This window comes from Myxocyprinus asiaticus, chromosome 15 (assembly GCF_019703515.2).
Source record: "Myxocyprinus asiaticus isolate MX2 ecotype Aquarium Trade chromosome 15, UBuf_Myxa_2, whole genome shotgun sequence".
In the NCBI taxonomy this organism is placed as follows: Eukaryota; Metazoa; Chordata; class Actinopteri; order Cypriniformes; family Catostomidae; genus Myxocyprinus; species Myxocyprinus asiaticus.
This window is the reverse complement of record NC_059358.1, coordinates 18,874,170-18,890,001: the sequence shown is the minus strand read 5'-3', so window position 1 is coordinate 18,890,001 and position 15,832 is coordinate 18,874,170. Positions and strand designations below refer to the sequence as shown.

General features: G+C 36.0%; 1 protein-coding gene across 6 annotated transcripts in view; it reads right to left on the bottom strand.

Moving 5' to 3' along the window:
* Positions 1 to 9,361: 9,361 nt before the first annotated feature.
* Positions 9,362 to 15,832, bottom strand: part of LOC127452841 (protein tyrosine phosphatase type IVA 3-like) — a 34,877-nt gene continuing 28,406 nt past the window's right edge. For 5 of the 6 annotated variants that reach the window (XM_051718626.1, XM_051718627.1, XM_051718628.1 and 2 more), the window contains 2 exons: positions 13,247 to 13,321; positions 9,362 to 12,487 (listed from right to left, as the gene is read on the bottom strand). In XM_051718626.1, coding sequence (XP_051574586.1) covers positions 12,370 to 12,487; positions 13,247 to 13,321 — 193 coding nt within the window. In that variant the 3' untranslated portion in view covers positions 9,362 to 12,369. The remainder of the gene's footprint in view (positions 12,488 to 13,246; positions 13,322 to 15,832) is intronic. The other variant, XM_051718630.1, reaches the window with a different exon arrangement.

Below are 15,832 nucleotides of genomic sequence, written 5' to 3'. Positions count from 1 at the left end.
TAACAATGCTGTCTAAGTAGGTGACCCACTACGGGTTGAGACACAGCCTGAGAGAGAGAGAACGCGCAGACACATTCACAGACAGAGACACCGGTTTCCTTGATGTTTTTTTTTTTTTTTTTTTTTTTTTTTTTTTTGTATTACACATTTCTTGATATGTGTATAAACGTGTAGGGCTATGTATAGACCTATATATTTATTTATGCTTCCTCAATTTATTTTTTACCATGCCTATTAAGCTTCTTGAATCTGAGACACATACACAGAGAAAGAGATCGAGAAATAGTTAAGAGTATCTATTCAAATAGGGGTAGACGTAGACCGAGTACAGTTGTGACACTTTTTGCTTTTGCTGTTGCTGTACAGCACAAATACAGAGCAGAATAAACATGGCAGTTTTTTTCACATCAGATACCTTTGTCTGTCTACTAACAAAATAAATACCAACAAATAAAAATAAAAAATAAAAAATAATACATTGTTCCTATTTTCTACAATTAGTGCTTGAAAACAAGGAGTGCCATATTAGATACAGTTGTAACATTATACCCAGGGACAGCTGTAATGTGCTAAATAAGGCATTAAGCCTAACTAAAGTAAAATATATTGACACATTTTATACTCCATGATTGTTTTCAAATATTTCTAATGCTTGCATATGTATAATTTTTTAACACCACAACTGGAAATACTCTATTAGTTTTCCTCACCCTGAGATGAGGCATCCTGTGACATGCACACATACATGCCATCAAACCAAAGTACACATTTACAATAATATTATCTATCTATCTATCTATCTATCTATCTATCTATCTATCTATCTATCTATCTTAATTCATTGATTTGTTTTGCTTACTTATCTATAAGCTTTCTGACTGAATAAAAGCTAACAAAACTCTAGAAGGAGCATTTGCTTCCAAGTTTCTTATGTATTGGGTGCAGTTGTAACACAGTGTTACATCTGCCACCCGCTGATCACCCTGCATGTTTGCCTGAATTTCTCAGTGACCTTACATATTAGGATGTCCCAAAATACATTAACTGAAGGTAGAAAAATCAGTAATTACAACAAGCAAAGTTTCCTTTCGTGGTCATTCAGAAATAATGATTTATTCACAATGAAAGAGGAGCAAGAAAATGAAAAATGTACCCCCAAAAAACTGATGCTCTCTGATGATTTCACATCAGTGTGGACTATGTTCTTCACAGTTTTCACACAGAGAATGGTTGCTACTGTGAATATGCATACTGAAAATGAAAGTTCAAACTTACATTAGAAAGGAAATATTCACAGTGATTCAACTGTACGAGTTCTAGTCTAGTCTATTCTCAAATATTATAATCTATCAGATTTACTTTTAATGAATTAATGAATTATCTTTATTTTTGCTGTGTAGTTTACCTATGTCGTATCTTCAGAAAGAATTCAACCCATTTGTATTTTCCCTTTCCAATTTGTGTGTGTGTGTGTGTATATATATATATATATATATATATATATATATATATATATATATATATATATATATATATATATATATATATATATATATATATATATATATATATATATATACTGTAAACAAAGAAAAAATAATTGAACTTTGATCTGAACATTCACGGCACTTCTTTTTTCCTCCTTGAAAGTGTTTTTAGGAAGCCATATTTTTTTAAGCATATTTTGTGTTAGGCTGAATTTTGTGTGACTTTAGCAAGCTGTGATATTTAAAATGCCATTCTTTTCCCTAACTTTTGTTGTGATACAGTTTAGCAATTGTTATCTGTTTTTATTCAAAAAATAGAATACTGCTTTAAAGCTACACTATGTAATTTTTATTTTATTTTTATTTTTTTTTGCTGTTGGGACGGATTTCGCGGGAAATTGCATACATACGTCATATGCCCATGCGTGTCACGTCATATCCGTACACAGAGAAAATAAGCTTTGGCTACAGTAGTGCGTGTGTGGGAGTAGCTGAAGCTGAAAGTTTGTTGTCACAACGAATGAGAAAAATTTACCATGGATCATTCAAAACGGCAAACCTCCGGGGAATCACCGGTTGTAAAAAAAAAACAAAGAAACCCAGAACAGAGCAGAGTCTACAAGCAAAAAGGGAAAGCGACAGGTTCCATAATAAAACACGAATCAGCATCGGTTTGGCTTTTCAGAGGTGGCGACAACCCCGAGATCTGAAAGGATTTAAAAGCGACCCAGAGATGACTTTTTTCTTACTCAACAGGTAAGATATTTTATTGATATGGTTTATGTATAGTTGTTTAATCACACACGCAAGTCTGTGTGTGTGTAGTGAAATACAATAATTATACTGTGGTGCAGAACTTTTCACTTGCTAGCACATGTGTGTATTTTTCTTTATAACAGCAATAATTGATACAAATAAATCCTTTAGTCACATGTGAGTCTTGAAATGATGTTGACCACTGGTTGGTAACAATGACAATCTATAAATTAGTTACTACCGTGGTCTGTCTGGCCAGAATATCATGTGGTTATAAAAACTTTACAATGTTTGACTTTATCAGACTAGCAATCATTGTGTCTAATGTTAACGAACTTTTGTAACATCATTTATTTCAAAATATCAGTGTTTCCAATAAGTCAAAACAACAGCATAAGATATGGCACTTACCTGCTCAGATGACATGTTTTCAGATATCCGTCTTTTCCTTTCTTTCGTTATTTATTTGTCCATTCGCTCTGATAAGATGTCCTGTATCCTTATGTACACCAGTGCCTCGAACCACATTCATCCGCGCAGAGGAGCAGAGCCGAAGCACAACCAAAACAATGTTCTTCTGCAAGACACATGCAGTTTTATTTTTTAACCGCCATAGGGCCAAAAGTTACATAGTGTAGCTTTAAACAAATGTTGCAAGTCTGCAATGCTGGTCTAAGGGTTAAATAATAATAATAATAAAAAATTCTGGTCAGTCGGTTGCTGTGTTCATTTCAAATTAATCTGTGGTTAATTGCACATAAACATCATTGACATTATTTTTTCCCAAATGTGAAACAGCGGACCAAAGAGGTGCCTGTGGAACTCTGAAATACATTGCACAACCCAGATAAGGCTTTCCTACCAACAAGGTAAATGACTAGAAAACTGAGGCCAGCTACAACATTGTTGCAGAGTTCTTTGGTTGCAAGGCAGTAACAATCCAGATATCGACCATCACTTCACATGTTCTGTTTGTTCATGGGAGGGACTGGAAGGAATCCATTTCTGAGAAATGCCATGCTTTGGGTCACAACGAGAGTTCATGGAAGAAAATGGAAGTTTAGTTTGCTTGAAAAAAAAGTTGAGGTCTAATGAGACTAAATTTGAGCTCTATAACTCTATGAAAGTTATGTGTTGTGTTTGGCACAAACCAAAGGCAAACATCTTCACTAGGAAACATGGTGATGGAAGCATTTGAGTTTGCTTTTTAGGTGGAGGAATTTAAGAAACTATGTAACTACTAAAATTGTTGCACATACAAGCACCTTTAAAAAGGAAATATAAAATCCATAACTAGCTGCAAGACTGACAACACATGCCCATTAAAAATAAAATATATTTCAGTTCTTCCACAGAAACACTGGTTGCTCGGTAATGCTTTCCAATAGATCTTGTTACATCTGTCCTTTATAATCCCGAAGTTCACCCCAATTAAAGGAATGTTCCAGGTTCAATACAAGTTAAGCTCAATTGACAGCATTTGTGGCATAATATTGATTACCACCAAAATTAATTTCGACCCATTCCTCCTTTCCTTTAAAAAAAGCAAAAATCTGGGTTACATTGAGGCACTTCCAATGGAAGTGAATGGGGGCCAATTTTTGAACGTTAAAATACTCACTGTTTCAAAAGTTTAGCCACAAGACGTAAACACTATGTGTTTAAACATGATTTTAGTGTGATAAAATCACTTAGAAACATTTTCTTTGTAAAGTTATATCCAGTTTTACAACTTCATTACCATGACGATGTAATGTCAACAAAACCTAAAACCCTAAAACGACTGTAAAAATGAAAGTTTAAACAACGTTACAGCTCAAATAATACACAAGTTTTCACAGAAGAATTAATGCAAGTGCTTTTATAAAATTATAAACTTCACATTTCTGTGTTTAAGCCCTCCAAAAACTGGTCCCATTCACTTTCATTGTACCTCACTGTTTTTTTGCTCTTTTTAAAGAAAAGGAGGAACGAGTCAAAATAAATTTTTGTGGTAATCAATATAATGCCACAAATGCTGTCGACTGAGCTTAACTTGTGTTGAACCTGGAACATTCCTTTAACACACTTCTGATCAGAAGTTAAGAAGATTGTTTAGAGAAATTCTGAATTCACTGGTACAGATTCATAATACTGCATTTAGTGTAGCCTCCAAGGACATGCCTAATTTGACAGAATTTTACATTGTATTTGCTTTCACAAACTTATGTAACATTTCTTTCAAAATAATAAATATGTTTTGAGACTTTAACTGTAATAAATTATTTTATAAAAATAAATAAAATAAAAGTACAGGTGCATCTCAATAAATTAGAATGTCGTGGAAAAGTTCATTTATTTCAGTAATTCAACTCAAATTGTGAAACTCGTGTATTAAATAAATTCAATGCACACAGACTGAAGTAGTTTAAGTCTTTGGTTCTTTTAATTGTGATGATTTTGGCTCACATTTAACAAAAACCCACCAATTCACTATCTCAAAAAATTAGAATATGGTGACATGCCAATCAGCTAATCAACTCAAAACACATGCAAAGATTTCCTGAGCCTTCAAAATGGTCTCTCAGTTTGGTTCACTAGGCTACACAATCATGGGGAAGACTGCTGATCTGACAGTTGTCCAGAAGACAATCATTGACACCCTTCATAAGGAGGGAAGCCACAAACATTCATTGCCAAAGAAGCTGGCTGTTCACAGAGTGCTATATCCAAGCATGTTAACAGAAAGTTGAGTGGAAGGAAAAAGTGTGGAAGAAAAAGATGCACAACCAACCGAGAGAACCGCAGCCTTATGGTTGTCAAGCAAAATTGATTCAAGAATTTGGGTGAACTTCACAAGGAATGGACTGAGGCTGGGGTCAAGGCATCAAGAGCCACCACACACAGACATGTCAAGGAATTTGGCTACAGTTGTCGTATTCCTCTTGTTAAGCCACTCCTGAACCACAGACAACGTCAGAGGCGTCTTACCTGGGCTAAGGAGAAGAAGAACTGGACTGTTGCCCAGTGGTCCAAAGTCCTCTTTTCAGATGAGAGCAAGTTTTGTATTTCATTTGGAAACCAAGGTCCTAGAGTCTGGAGGAAGGGTGGAGAAGCTCATAGCCCAAGTTGCTTGAAGTCCAGTGTTAAGTTTCCACAGTCTGTGATGATCTGGGGTGCAATGTCATCTGCTGGTGTTGGTCCATTGTGTTTTTTGAAAACCAAAGTCACTGCACCCGTTTACCAAGACATTTTGGAGCACTTCATGCTTCCTTCTGCTGACCAGCTTTTTAAAGATGCTGATTTCATTTTCCAGCAGGATTTGGCACCTGCCCACACTGCCAAAAGCACCAAAAGTTGGTTAAATGACCATGGTGTTGGTGTGCTTGACTGGCCAGCAAACTCACCAGACCTGAACCCCATAGAGAATCTATGGGGTATTGTCAAGAGGAAAATGAGAAACAAGAGACCAAACAATGCAGATGAGATGAAGGCCACTGTCAAAGAAACCTGGGCTTCCATACCACCTCAGCAGTGCCACAAACTGATCACCTCCATGCCACGCCGAATTGAGGCAGTAATTAAAGCAAAAGGAGCCCCTACCAAGTATTGAGTACATATACAGTAAATGAACATACTTTCCAGAAGGCCAACAATTCACTAAAAATGTTTTTTTTATTGGTCTTATGATGTATTCTAATTTTTTGAGATAGTGAATTGGTGGGTTTTTGTTAAATGTGAGCCAAAATCATCACAATTAAAAGAACCAAAGACTTAAACTACTTCAGTCTGTGTGCATTGAATTTATTTAATACACGAGTTTCACAATTTGAGTTGAATTACTGAAATAAATGAACTTTTCCATGACATTCTAATTTATTGAGATGCACCTGTATAACATGGTGTAAAAATTATGTTGCCAAGTGTTCACATGCACTCAAAAGAAAGTATTTAGCATTCAGAATGGTAGTGTCAAATACATGTTGTAGACCTTTTTCCAACATAAAAGGTGAACACAGGGCCGTAGCTAGTGGGGTGAAAGGTGGTAATGATCCTTGGGGCCCACAGTTCCAGGGGGCCCCACAATAAATTGTAATTTTAATAGGAAAGGGGCCCAGAGCAATATTCAGTCAGGGGGCCCAGAATACCATGCTACGGCCCTGGGTATACACCTTAAATGTCTTTTGGAGGACTTCTGTTCAGACCAGCAACGGCGTTTAGTTTCATACACTTAATAACAGGAAGAGATGATGAAAACTAGAATGACCATTAGGTGGTGTATGTGGTTTACGTTTGTCCTGTCCAACGAGACAACACTGTCTGGTACAGAGCAAAACTCATCTACCAATTTTCAGTTTTAATTGATTTGTTGTTATTATTGATCCCAGATTTCAGATTTAACAATTGATCAAATTTTACAAAAAAAGAGAAAGATGTACAGCATTTTCAACTTTCGGTGTTGTGGTATTACAGTTTTTCTCAGTCGCTTTGGCTCATTTTTTGAAACAGTCTTAACATTCTCTAAACTGTAAGTGCAATTGTCACAACTGTTTTATGGGACATCACAACTCTATTGCATGTCTGCTAAATTTAGTAACTCACCCAAAACATTTAATTCATGCTTCAAAACCTAGTTATTGTATCAGTAAATTGGCCAAAGCCACCAAAATGAAAAGTTTTTTTTGTCATCATGTGAGCTGTACTGGTCAAAATGTTTAGATGTTTTTTCACCATGGCAGTCAACCCTGGAAATGTTTGTTATATACAAATTTAATTTTTGTTCTTTTTTGTTGACACTGACTGCTTACTGTGCTATACAAGAATGTCAGTTTTGTCTAACTGAATGACATTGTGTATCACACTGAACACGATTTCAACAGTAGGTAAAAGTTTACTGGGAAAAGTCAATACTGTACAATACTGTAGTACACAGAAAAAGGATATGTACATTTGTATGTATACACTGTAAAACATAATAGCCCCATTAATTTGTTAACCTATTTCTTATCTTTAACTAATTGTCATGGCAAGTGTTAGATATTGAACTCAAGTATTTAAGTTTTCAAAAAAAGTATACTTAAAGTAATCCATTGTCTACTTGTGAGTTTTGTCTAAGTTTTCAATGTGTATTTAACTTATGTCTGTAAGTTAGAAGTTGAAAAAGGGGAAGGGGGAGGAGGAGGGGTGATACTGAGTGGGAAATACAACAGGTGTACATCAACAGGTTAACTCAGAGTATCAAGTTGAAACAACAAATGATCATTAGTTAAACAACTTTTAAAACGTAACTATTTGAGTTGAAACAAGGGTTATCTTCAAGTTGAGAACTTTCGTTTCCAAGTTTAACCAACTTAAAATGTTTTACAGTGTACAGTAAATGTATTTTTGTAAAACTGTGTTAGGCTACACGTAAACAGAAAATTCACATTTGCATGTCCATTTTTACACATTTCTTACATGTAAAATCATATATAGTGAACAGAAAATTGCCACAAAATGACATCCATGAAAAAAATAAATAAATAAATAAATGAAAATGAAAAAACCTGCGGTTGTCCTGTTTAAAAAATAAATAAAATTAAAAAAAATAATAATAATAATTGTGAAGAGTATGACAGTTTCACTGATCAGTTTTGATCAGCAAGCCATGTGCAGATTGTAGACAGTTGTACTTACGCTTTTGCACACGTGCCAAAAAAACATTCATTTAAGCAAATTGCACAAGAAATTCAAATCTGGTGTGAACAAGAAACTAATTGTTCAGAGATTTGAACTTATTGTTTTAAAAACATTATTCTCATTCGAGAATTGTGCCAAAGCCATTGAGAAAAACTTTAAGAAAAACTTTATCAATCACATATTCTTATCAAATAGACCAGATACACTGCCTGGACAAAAAAAAAAAAAAAAAGAAATCGAATACTCTAATATTTCGTTGGACCGCCTTTAGCTTTGATTATGGCGCGCATTTGTGGTAACATTGTTTCAACAACCTTATGCGACGTCACAACATTTATTTCTGTCTAGAGTTGCATTAATTAAAACTCTTTCACAATCTCAGCCCGATGAATCTTAACATTGTCGTCCTGGAATATGGACTCATTAGACCACATGACCTTTTTTAATTGCTCCACAGTCCAATCTTTATGCTCCCTAGCAAACTGAAGTAGTTTTTTCCAATTAGCTTAACTAATAAGTGGCTTTCTTGTGGCCACACAGCTGTTCAGTCTCAATCCTGTAAGTTCTCGTCGCATTGTGCATGTGGAAATGCTTTTACTTTCACTATTAAACATAGCTGTGAGTTCTACTGTCCATTTTGTGACTTCAAGCATTTTAGTGATCTCCGATTACAATCATTCAAGATTTTTTTCTGACCACATTTCTTCTGTGAAGCTGATGGTTCACCACTATCCTTCCACGTTTTAATAATGTGTTGGTCAGTTCTTAACCCAATTCCAGTTATTTCAGCAATCTCCTTAGTTTTTTTTCTTTGCTTGAAGCAGGCCAATATTTTGCCCCTTCTGAAACACAGTGACATCTTTTCCATGACCACAGGATAGGTTTCTGACATGGCTGTTTAAGAAATGAGAAGCTACACACTGCATCAGTTAGGATTAAAAGAATTGTTGCCAGCTGAAACATATTAATCACTGCAATAATGATCCAATCGTATGCTCTTAAGGATCTGCTTATTTAAATCCAAACGGCAATTTTTTTTAATTTATTTTTTTGGCCAAGCAGTGTAGATATGATCAGGGAAACAATGAATGATGGCTTAATTAGCCTTGCTGTGATGTAACAGTGGTTTCTACACCCAGATCACATTATCTCTTGCCTCCTACACACTTTTTAAGACAGATACTACTATATGCCACCCAAGGTGAGGGTAATGAGTCAAGCTCTGAGAACTCACTAATTAAAAACTGATGGGGCTCCGACTCTGAATATCAGGAAGAAGAAAAAAAAAAAAAAAGGTCTGGATTCAGGCTTGTCAGTGAACAATGAAAATATCTTCAGGACGCTGAGTGAATGAGGTCAAGATAAATGTGACCTGCTCCATCCTTCATCAGGAAAAATCCAAATAAAATATGGCAGTGTTGAAGGTGGTGCCAGTGATGATATTAAAATATATTCAGTGCTTTGATTTATTTTTTTTTATTTGCTGATGGCATCACATTTTCATGTGTCAATGTTAACTCTTAACATTACATATTATGTTAGGTTCACAAAGGCAAACACCAAACAGGTGGTGGAGTTGTACAAAAGATCAAAACCACAAAATGAATGAAATTCCCTGTAATCTCTGTATATATTGGAGAAAAGCCCTTATATTAGAGCAACATAAGGCTGCTTTATTTACTTTTAACTATAAAAACACTTTCGACATGACTAGATTTAAAGATCTCTCATAAAAATAAAATAAAAGGGAGACTATTGAATCCAGAGAATAGATTAAAGCTAGTTTGTCAGTGCAGCTTTCTCCTGCTCGACATAACTTCCTCAAGTATCAAAATTGTGTCTAGTTAGTAAGGTCAGAGGTGTAAACTTAAGACCTGATCTCAATTACAGTGAGTTAGAAATGGCTCCTGTAACTACTTTTGTAGAGGAATATTGGAGGGTAAATGAATGTACTGTATTTATCAAACTTAAGCTAAATGTACTATTCCATAAAATACAGAATGAAAAATTATGTGCAGTGGTATTTGCTTAGGCTCACCATAGTCCTTCTTCTGGATGTAACTGCAAAAATACACTTTTATTGGAAATGTCTTTAATATTTGCTTCATTGAGCAAACTGATTTGCAGAGAAATGTGACATTAATCGAGACCTAGGGTCATACACATTAGATGCCACATTTAGAATACTAATCATTCATATCCAAATGAATCTGACAATGAGAGGAAGCAGATTAATGATCATATAGTTGAAGCATGAGTGAGAGTACACATTCATTTACACGCTTGCTTCCCTGGTGCCTACATGACCACTAGTTCAACAGAGATCCTGATCCCTTTTCATTTCTCATTCTGAAAAAAAAAAAAAAAAAAATATACACTAAAGGGATAGTTCACTCAAAAATGAAAATTCTCTCATCACTCCCCCTTAAGTTGTTCCAAACCCTTATGACTATCTTCTGTGGCACACAAAAGGAGATGTTAAGCAGAATGACAGCCTCACTCATCATCAACTTGCATCGTAAGGAAAAAAGATGCAATGAAAGTGAATAGTACCCAAGACCAGGGACTAAAAACTGTTCAAGGAACGAAAATGAACTACATTTTGTGCAGAACGTAACTGAAAACCGGAACAAAGTGATTTTCAATTGTTCCAGAGTGAAAACTTTATTTGAAAATGCTGGTAACTGGGTATAAACAGTTAATATTGTTCAGATCATTTTTTCATGAAACTAAAGGCTAAAGGGTTTTGGAATTACACCACTTCATGTTGCCTGAAAAATGAAACGTGCTTTGAACCTATAGGAAACTGCTGCATCACACATTTCTTTGCCTAACTGCCCATTGTGGATGTCACATTCTGTGAATGAAGACCTTTTTAACAACTATGTATAATTACTACATATACATGCACGGTTAATCCAGATACAAGGAAAACATTATTAGAAGTAGAAAGTAAATTTCTCAGTTGTTTCCAAGTCTTCACTGGATTATTGTTAGATATGATGCATTAATACAGATTTGATGCTGCTGGGATTTGACTGAGATGCAGATCTGTATAAATAAATAAAATTATACTTAACTGTTAACTAACTGCTTATGATTTCTATGCCAAAATATCCACCACACAGGGAAAAATTCTTTTAGCTTATTTTTGCTTATTTGGGAGAAGCAATTGGCACATTTTGGGCTTATTTTTCTAGACCATGTTGCTTGTTTCTCTTGAAGATACGGCAACACTACAATTAGTATTTCACCCACCTCTTTTATTTTGTTCTAACCGGTGACCTTTTGGAAAGGAGACTGCGGAACTTCTGAACCGGAACGAAAAAATACTGTTTTTGCTCAGAACGAACCAAAATGAAAAACATTTTGTTTTTAGTCCCTGCCTAAAACTAACGTTCTGCCTAACATCTCCTTTTGTGTTCCATGGATAAAATAAAGTCATATGGGGTTTGCAACAACATGAGGGTGAGTAAATCATGGATCAATTCTTTTTTGGGTAAACTAGCCCTTTAAGCTCCACTCTTAAATTTCACTGATTCTGAAATTCTGCAGTGTCCATAGTACAACAGTGTCAAGCGAAAAACAGCCATGAGTGTGCACAACCCCCAACCCCCCCATAAATAAACATTCTACAATTTTCCATGACTCTGCGATTCTGGATTATTACTTTGAATGTAGTTTAACAACTCACTCTTGTGGATATATTAAATTAAGCATGGATTCCTCAGTTCATTGTTGCAATTCTGGGACACTTAGTGTATCAGATTAGCTGGACTTTTCTATGAGCAAAGCTATGCTATGAACAAGATCACAAAAGAGTTCTGACCTTCACTTTGCCCTCAAAACAGCTCAAAGGCAGCTAAAACATCCCAAAACTTAGTAACAATGTGAATGTGTGCTATGTAATCATTCCAGCTTTCAGTGACTCCCACAGTTCTATCAGTAAGCAGCCAGTGGTGTAAAACTCTAATCCCTAAGAACATTTATGGTAGTGATTCACTGGAGTGACGTGCATTCTGAAACTCCATTATAAAAGGGAGAGATATTAGGGTAGTCACAAACAGTGATTTTGTTCTATGACCTCATTGTGGTTCACCCTGCCAGAGGAGCAGGTGGCTGGCCATGATTATCTTTGGACTGTGTGCTGTTGGTACAGAATGATGGCTGTGAGTGTGTAGAAGAGTATGCATTAGTGTATGTGTGGGTGTTCACAATATATTTGTGAAAACACTTACGATGGGGGTTTGTGTTTTAAGACAAAATTCAAGAGGCTCGTCTTTTACAGCCCTGAGCTGGTTAAGACCCTGTGTGAAGGGGTCTCATATATATATATATATATACACCAAAGGGGGTTAAATTCCCCTCCTGAAAAGTAACAAGAGTTCAAATGCACTGGATTGGTAATTTTAGTCCGGTTTAGTCCATTAGTGAATGGGTGCTTCAGTGGCAGGCTGGTGAGACTGAATCACATGAGGCAGCACTTGCTTTTGTGGTTATGTGGGTCTTTGAAACGCAGTCTCTGTTTGGGGCGGTACTTCTCCAGGTATGTCAGCTGCTTACTGTTGATGGCGCCTCTGCGCTTCCTGCGGAAAAAATATGTACATGTAGCCATCAAACGTGTAATTGAGAATTTGGGATATTTAATTTTTTTGAAAACAAAGTCATTAATATAGGACAATTTTTCCATAATCTGTTATTACCATGTTATTATTTCTGTAACGTATTAATCCTATATAATGTGTGTTAATGCTATACTATATGCTTGTTTGTTTGCACCACCACGTCAGCTTCTATGGCTATTTTTATGGCAAAATACAGGTTAAAATATAATAGGTAAAACAACTAAACACCTACAGTATATAAGATGTTTAAAATCAATTTTGCTATACTCCATGTCATAATTCGTTATGCACATAATTTGTCAGCTGCATAATTTGTGCCACACAATTACTTGTAACATGTTAATGCTGCATAACCCCTGTGTTGTGTTAGTGCTGCATAATTCGTTAATATGCCCTAGTCCTGCATAATTTACTGGCTAGCACTTTATTTTACAGTACTGTTCTACATTTACCTACTATATAATTACAACAACTACAGTAATTACTAGGTACTAACCCTAACCTTAAACCTAACCCCAACCTTAACCCATATTAAGTACATGTAGTTACCCAATATTACTCAGTACTTTCTTGGGTAAATACACTTAGTATACTGAAAGTACACTTACTTCAAAATAAAGCACAACCATTTACTGTGATGTCGCTTGTTTTTATGACTGGGTGTTGTATCGTTTACTGTAAGGTGTTGGAGATGTATTGTATGCTGTAATGTATACTCACTGTCTGATGAACTGAATGGCATCCTCATATTTCATCCCACTCTCTATAAGTGCCAAAGCCACCAGCACTGGAGCCCTGCAACATAGACGCAGCATTTACTACCAGGAAATGTCAACTGCTCAAACAGATTGTGTGTGCAGCCCCCAAAAGCATCAGGCATTTCTAGGAAAATGGCTCCTTGTGAACCATTCAACTCTGAGCATGGAAACCACCTAGTGCATGTGACGACAAGTTTTCAGTTGATGTAGTGTACGTTTTGTGAAAGGTAAGACACATTATTGTACTACAAAGGAGGCTATCACAAATATAGGGGATCTTCAAAACACATATGCCTTGATGAAGAGATAACAGGGCTGCACACTCAAAAAAAAAAAAAAAATAAATACACAATTAACTAATCATGAAAAGTGTCCATTACAGCATCCCATTCAAGTCTACTCCTGTAATATTTTGTTTACTTGTGTTTTTTTTTTTTTTTTTTTTTGCAGTGGTTGAGCATTGTAATCAATCACAGACATGTCTGTTGCTTGTTTTCTGTGTATAATTTTTTCAACATTTGAATTTTTTTTGGTTTGTTTGTTTCATGCTGCTAAGAGGACCAATGTGAAACTCATGCATTATTGTTGTTGTACACATCAGTAAATGAAGACCGTACATAAATTAATTCAGTGACAGAGCTATGAACTTATTTTGGATGCGTAACCTACATAAAAATATGGCACACATATGGCCCACACAAAATATGTTTGCTAATGTAAATTCTATTATATCGAAAAGTAATTGCGCTACCTACAATTATCAAGGAATTTGAACGATTAGTTTTTTTGTAATAATTGTGCAGCCCTAAAATCAATACTTCACATTTTAAAACCAGACTAGTTAGGCCATACATCTATTTTTTAATATTAAACTAATGGCATGATACGATCATCCCAGATTTACAACAATAACAAGCATTTTGAATTAAAGAGCGTGTCACTCCCCATCAGGTACCTCATCTATTTTTACCAGTTAAGCTCAGGATACTGACAGCTTAGAAGTCTCCACTGAGTGCGCCCCTTTCCAATGCGTAATAAAACAAACTGGGCCTAGTAAAGCAAACATTGGCTCCCTGTCAAAAACTGCTGAGGGCTCCCACAGGAGCGGCAACCTGCGTCAGAGAGGCTGGTGCTTAACTTGTCGGCAAAAGCGGTCAGAGGTCAAAGTGGGATGAGGGCAGGCAGGGTTAACCGGAGTGCCATTAACCGACCACTCCTGCAGAACTCCTGCATTTGACCGTCTGGCTCAACGGTTTAAGCGCCACAGCTTAATTAAATTCTGTGCGTGTTTTGACAGCTGGCCAGATAAAAGGGGAATACAGTGACTACACTAGGATCCTCCGCTGAAGAGATATGGGGAACACAGAGGAGCAATTAAGAGAGCTGCTTATCAACCGCTTCCAGTTTCGTCTTTGGATGTTAACCTTTGTGCCTCAAGTAATAAACTTGGATTCATATTGTGCTTCCATGTGGACAGTAGGTTTTGTCAAAGAGTGGTCAGGCAGGGAGAATGAGTTTGACCTGGAGAGGACACAGGCCAAGACTGAGGCCTTTCGCTAGGGGGTATTTGGGGTAATGCAAAAAAGTATGATGAAAAACCAAAATCTTAAAGCTCTTGCAGAGATATTGCACACAATCCTTGATTGCATTGTGATGGGGAAAAAGAGCAACAGATCCAGGGAAAGGCTGTCTAACAGGCATGCCATGTTTGATAAAGCTCAACAACTAAGCTTGCCCACCATGAGCAGGAGAGGTAAGATGAGCATTTAAATGTCTACATAAGAGTATGTGAACGATACGGAGTGGAAGTGGAGCAGGAAGCGGAGTTGCGTGATTTTGCCTGAAGCACGGAGCGTCTGTGTTCTATCATGCTCCAAGATCGCTCCATCACGACCAAAACACATATTACCACCCAAGTCAGCAAGAATAGAATAGAGTTATTCAGTTTGTAGTCCACAAACCCGGAAGAGAATTCGGCATGGGTTCCCTTGGGATTTTCCTATGGGGTTTTAAAATGGGAGTTTTGGATTTATGAGTAAAATAAGGTCTGTGGTAAAAATTACTTGACAATACGTGGAGGTTTTGTTCTACAACATATATTACACACTTTTATACGTCAAATGTGAAATTTGAAGCCGAATTGAACTGCATACATATATATATATATATATATATATATATATATACACACACATACACATATTATATGTATATATAAGCAATTTACATTACAGCAATTTACATACAGTTGTGCTCAAACGTTTGTATACCCTGGCAGAAATTGTGAAATTTTGGCACTGATTTTGAAAATATGACTGATCATGCAAAAAAAGATTTCTGTCTTTTATTTAAGGATAGTGATAATATGAAGCCATTTATTAATCACATAGTTGTTTGGCTCCTTTTTAAATCATAATGATAACAGAAATCACCCAAATGGCCTTGATTAAAAGTTTACATACCCTTGAATGTTTGGCCTTGTTACAGACACACAAGGTGACAAACACAGGTTTAAATGCAGAGGTGGTGGTGCATGTTTTATGATCAA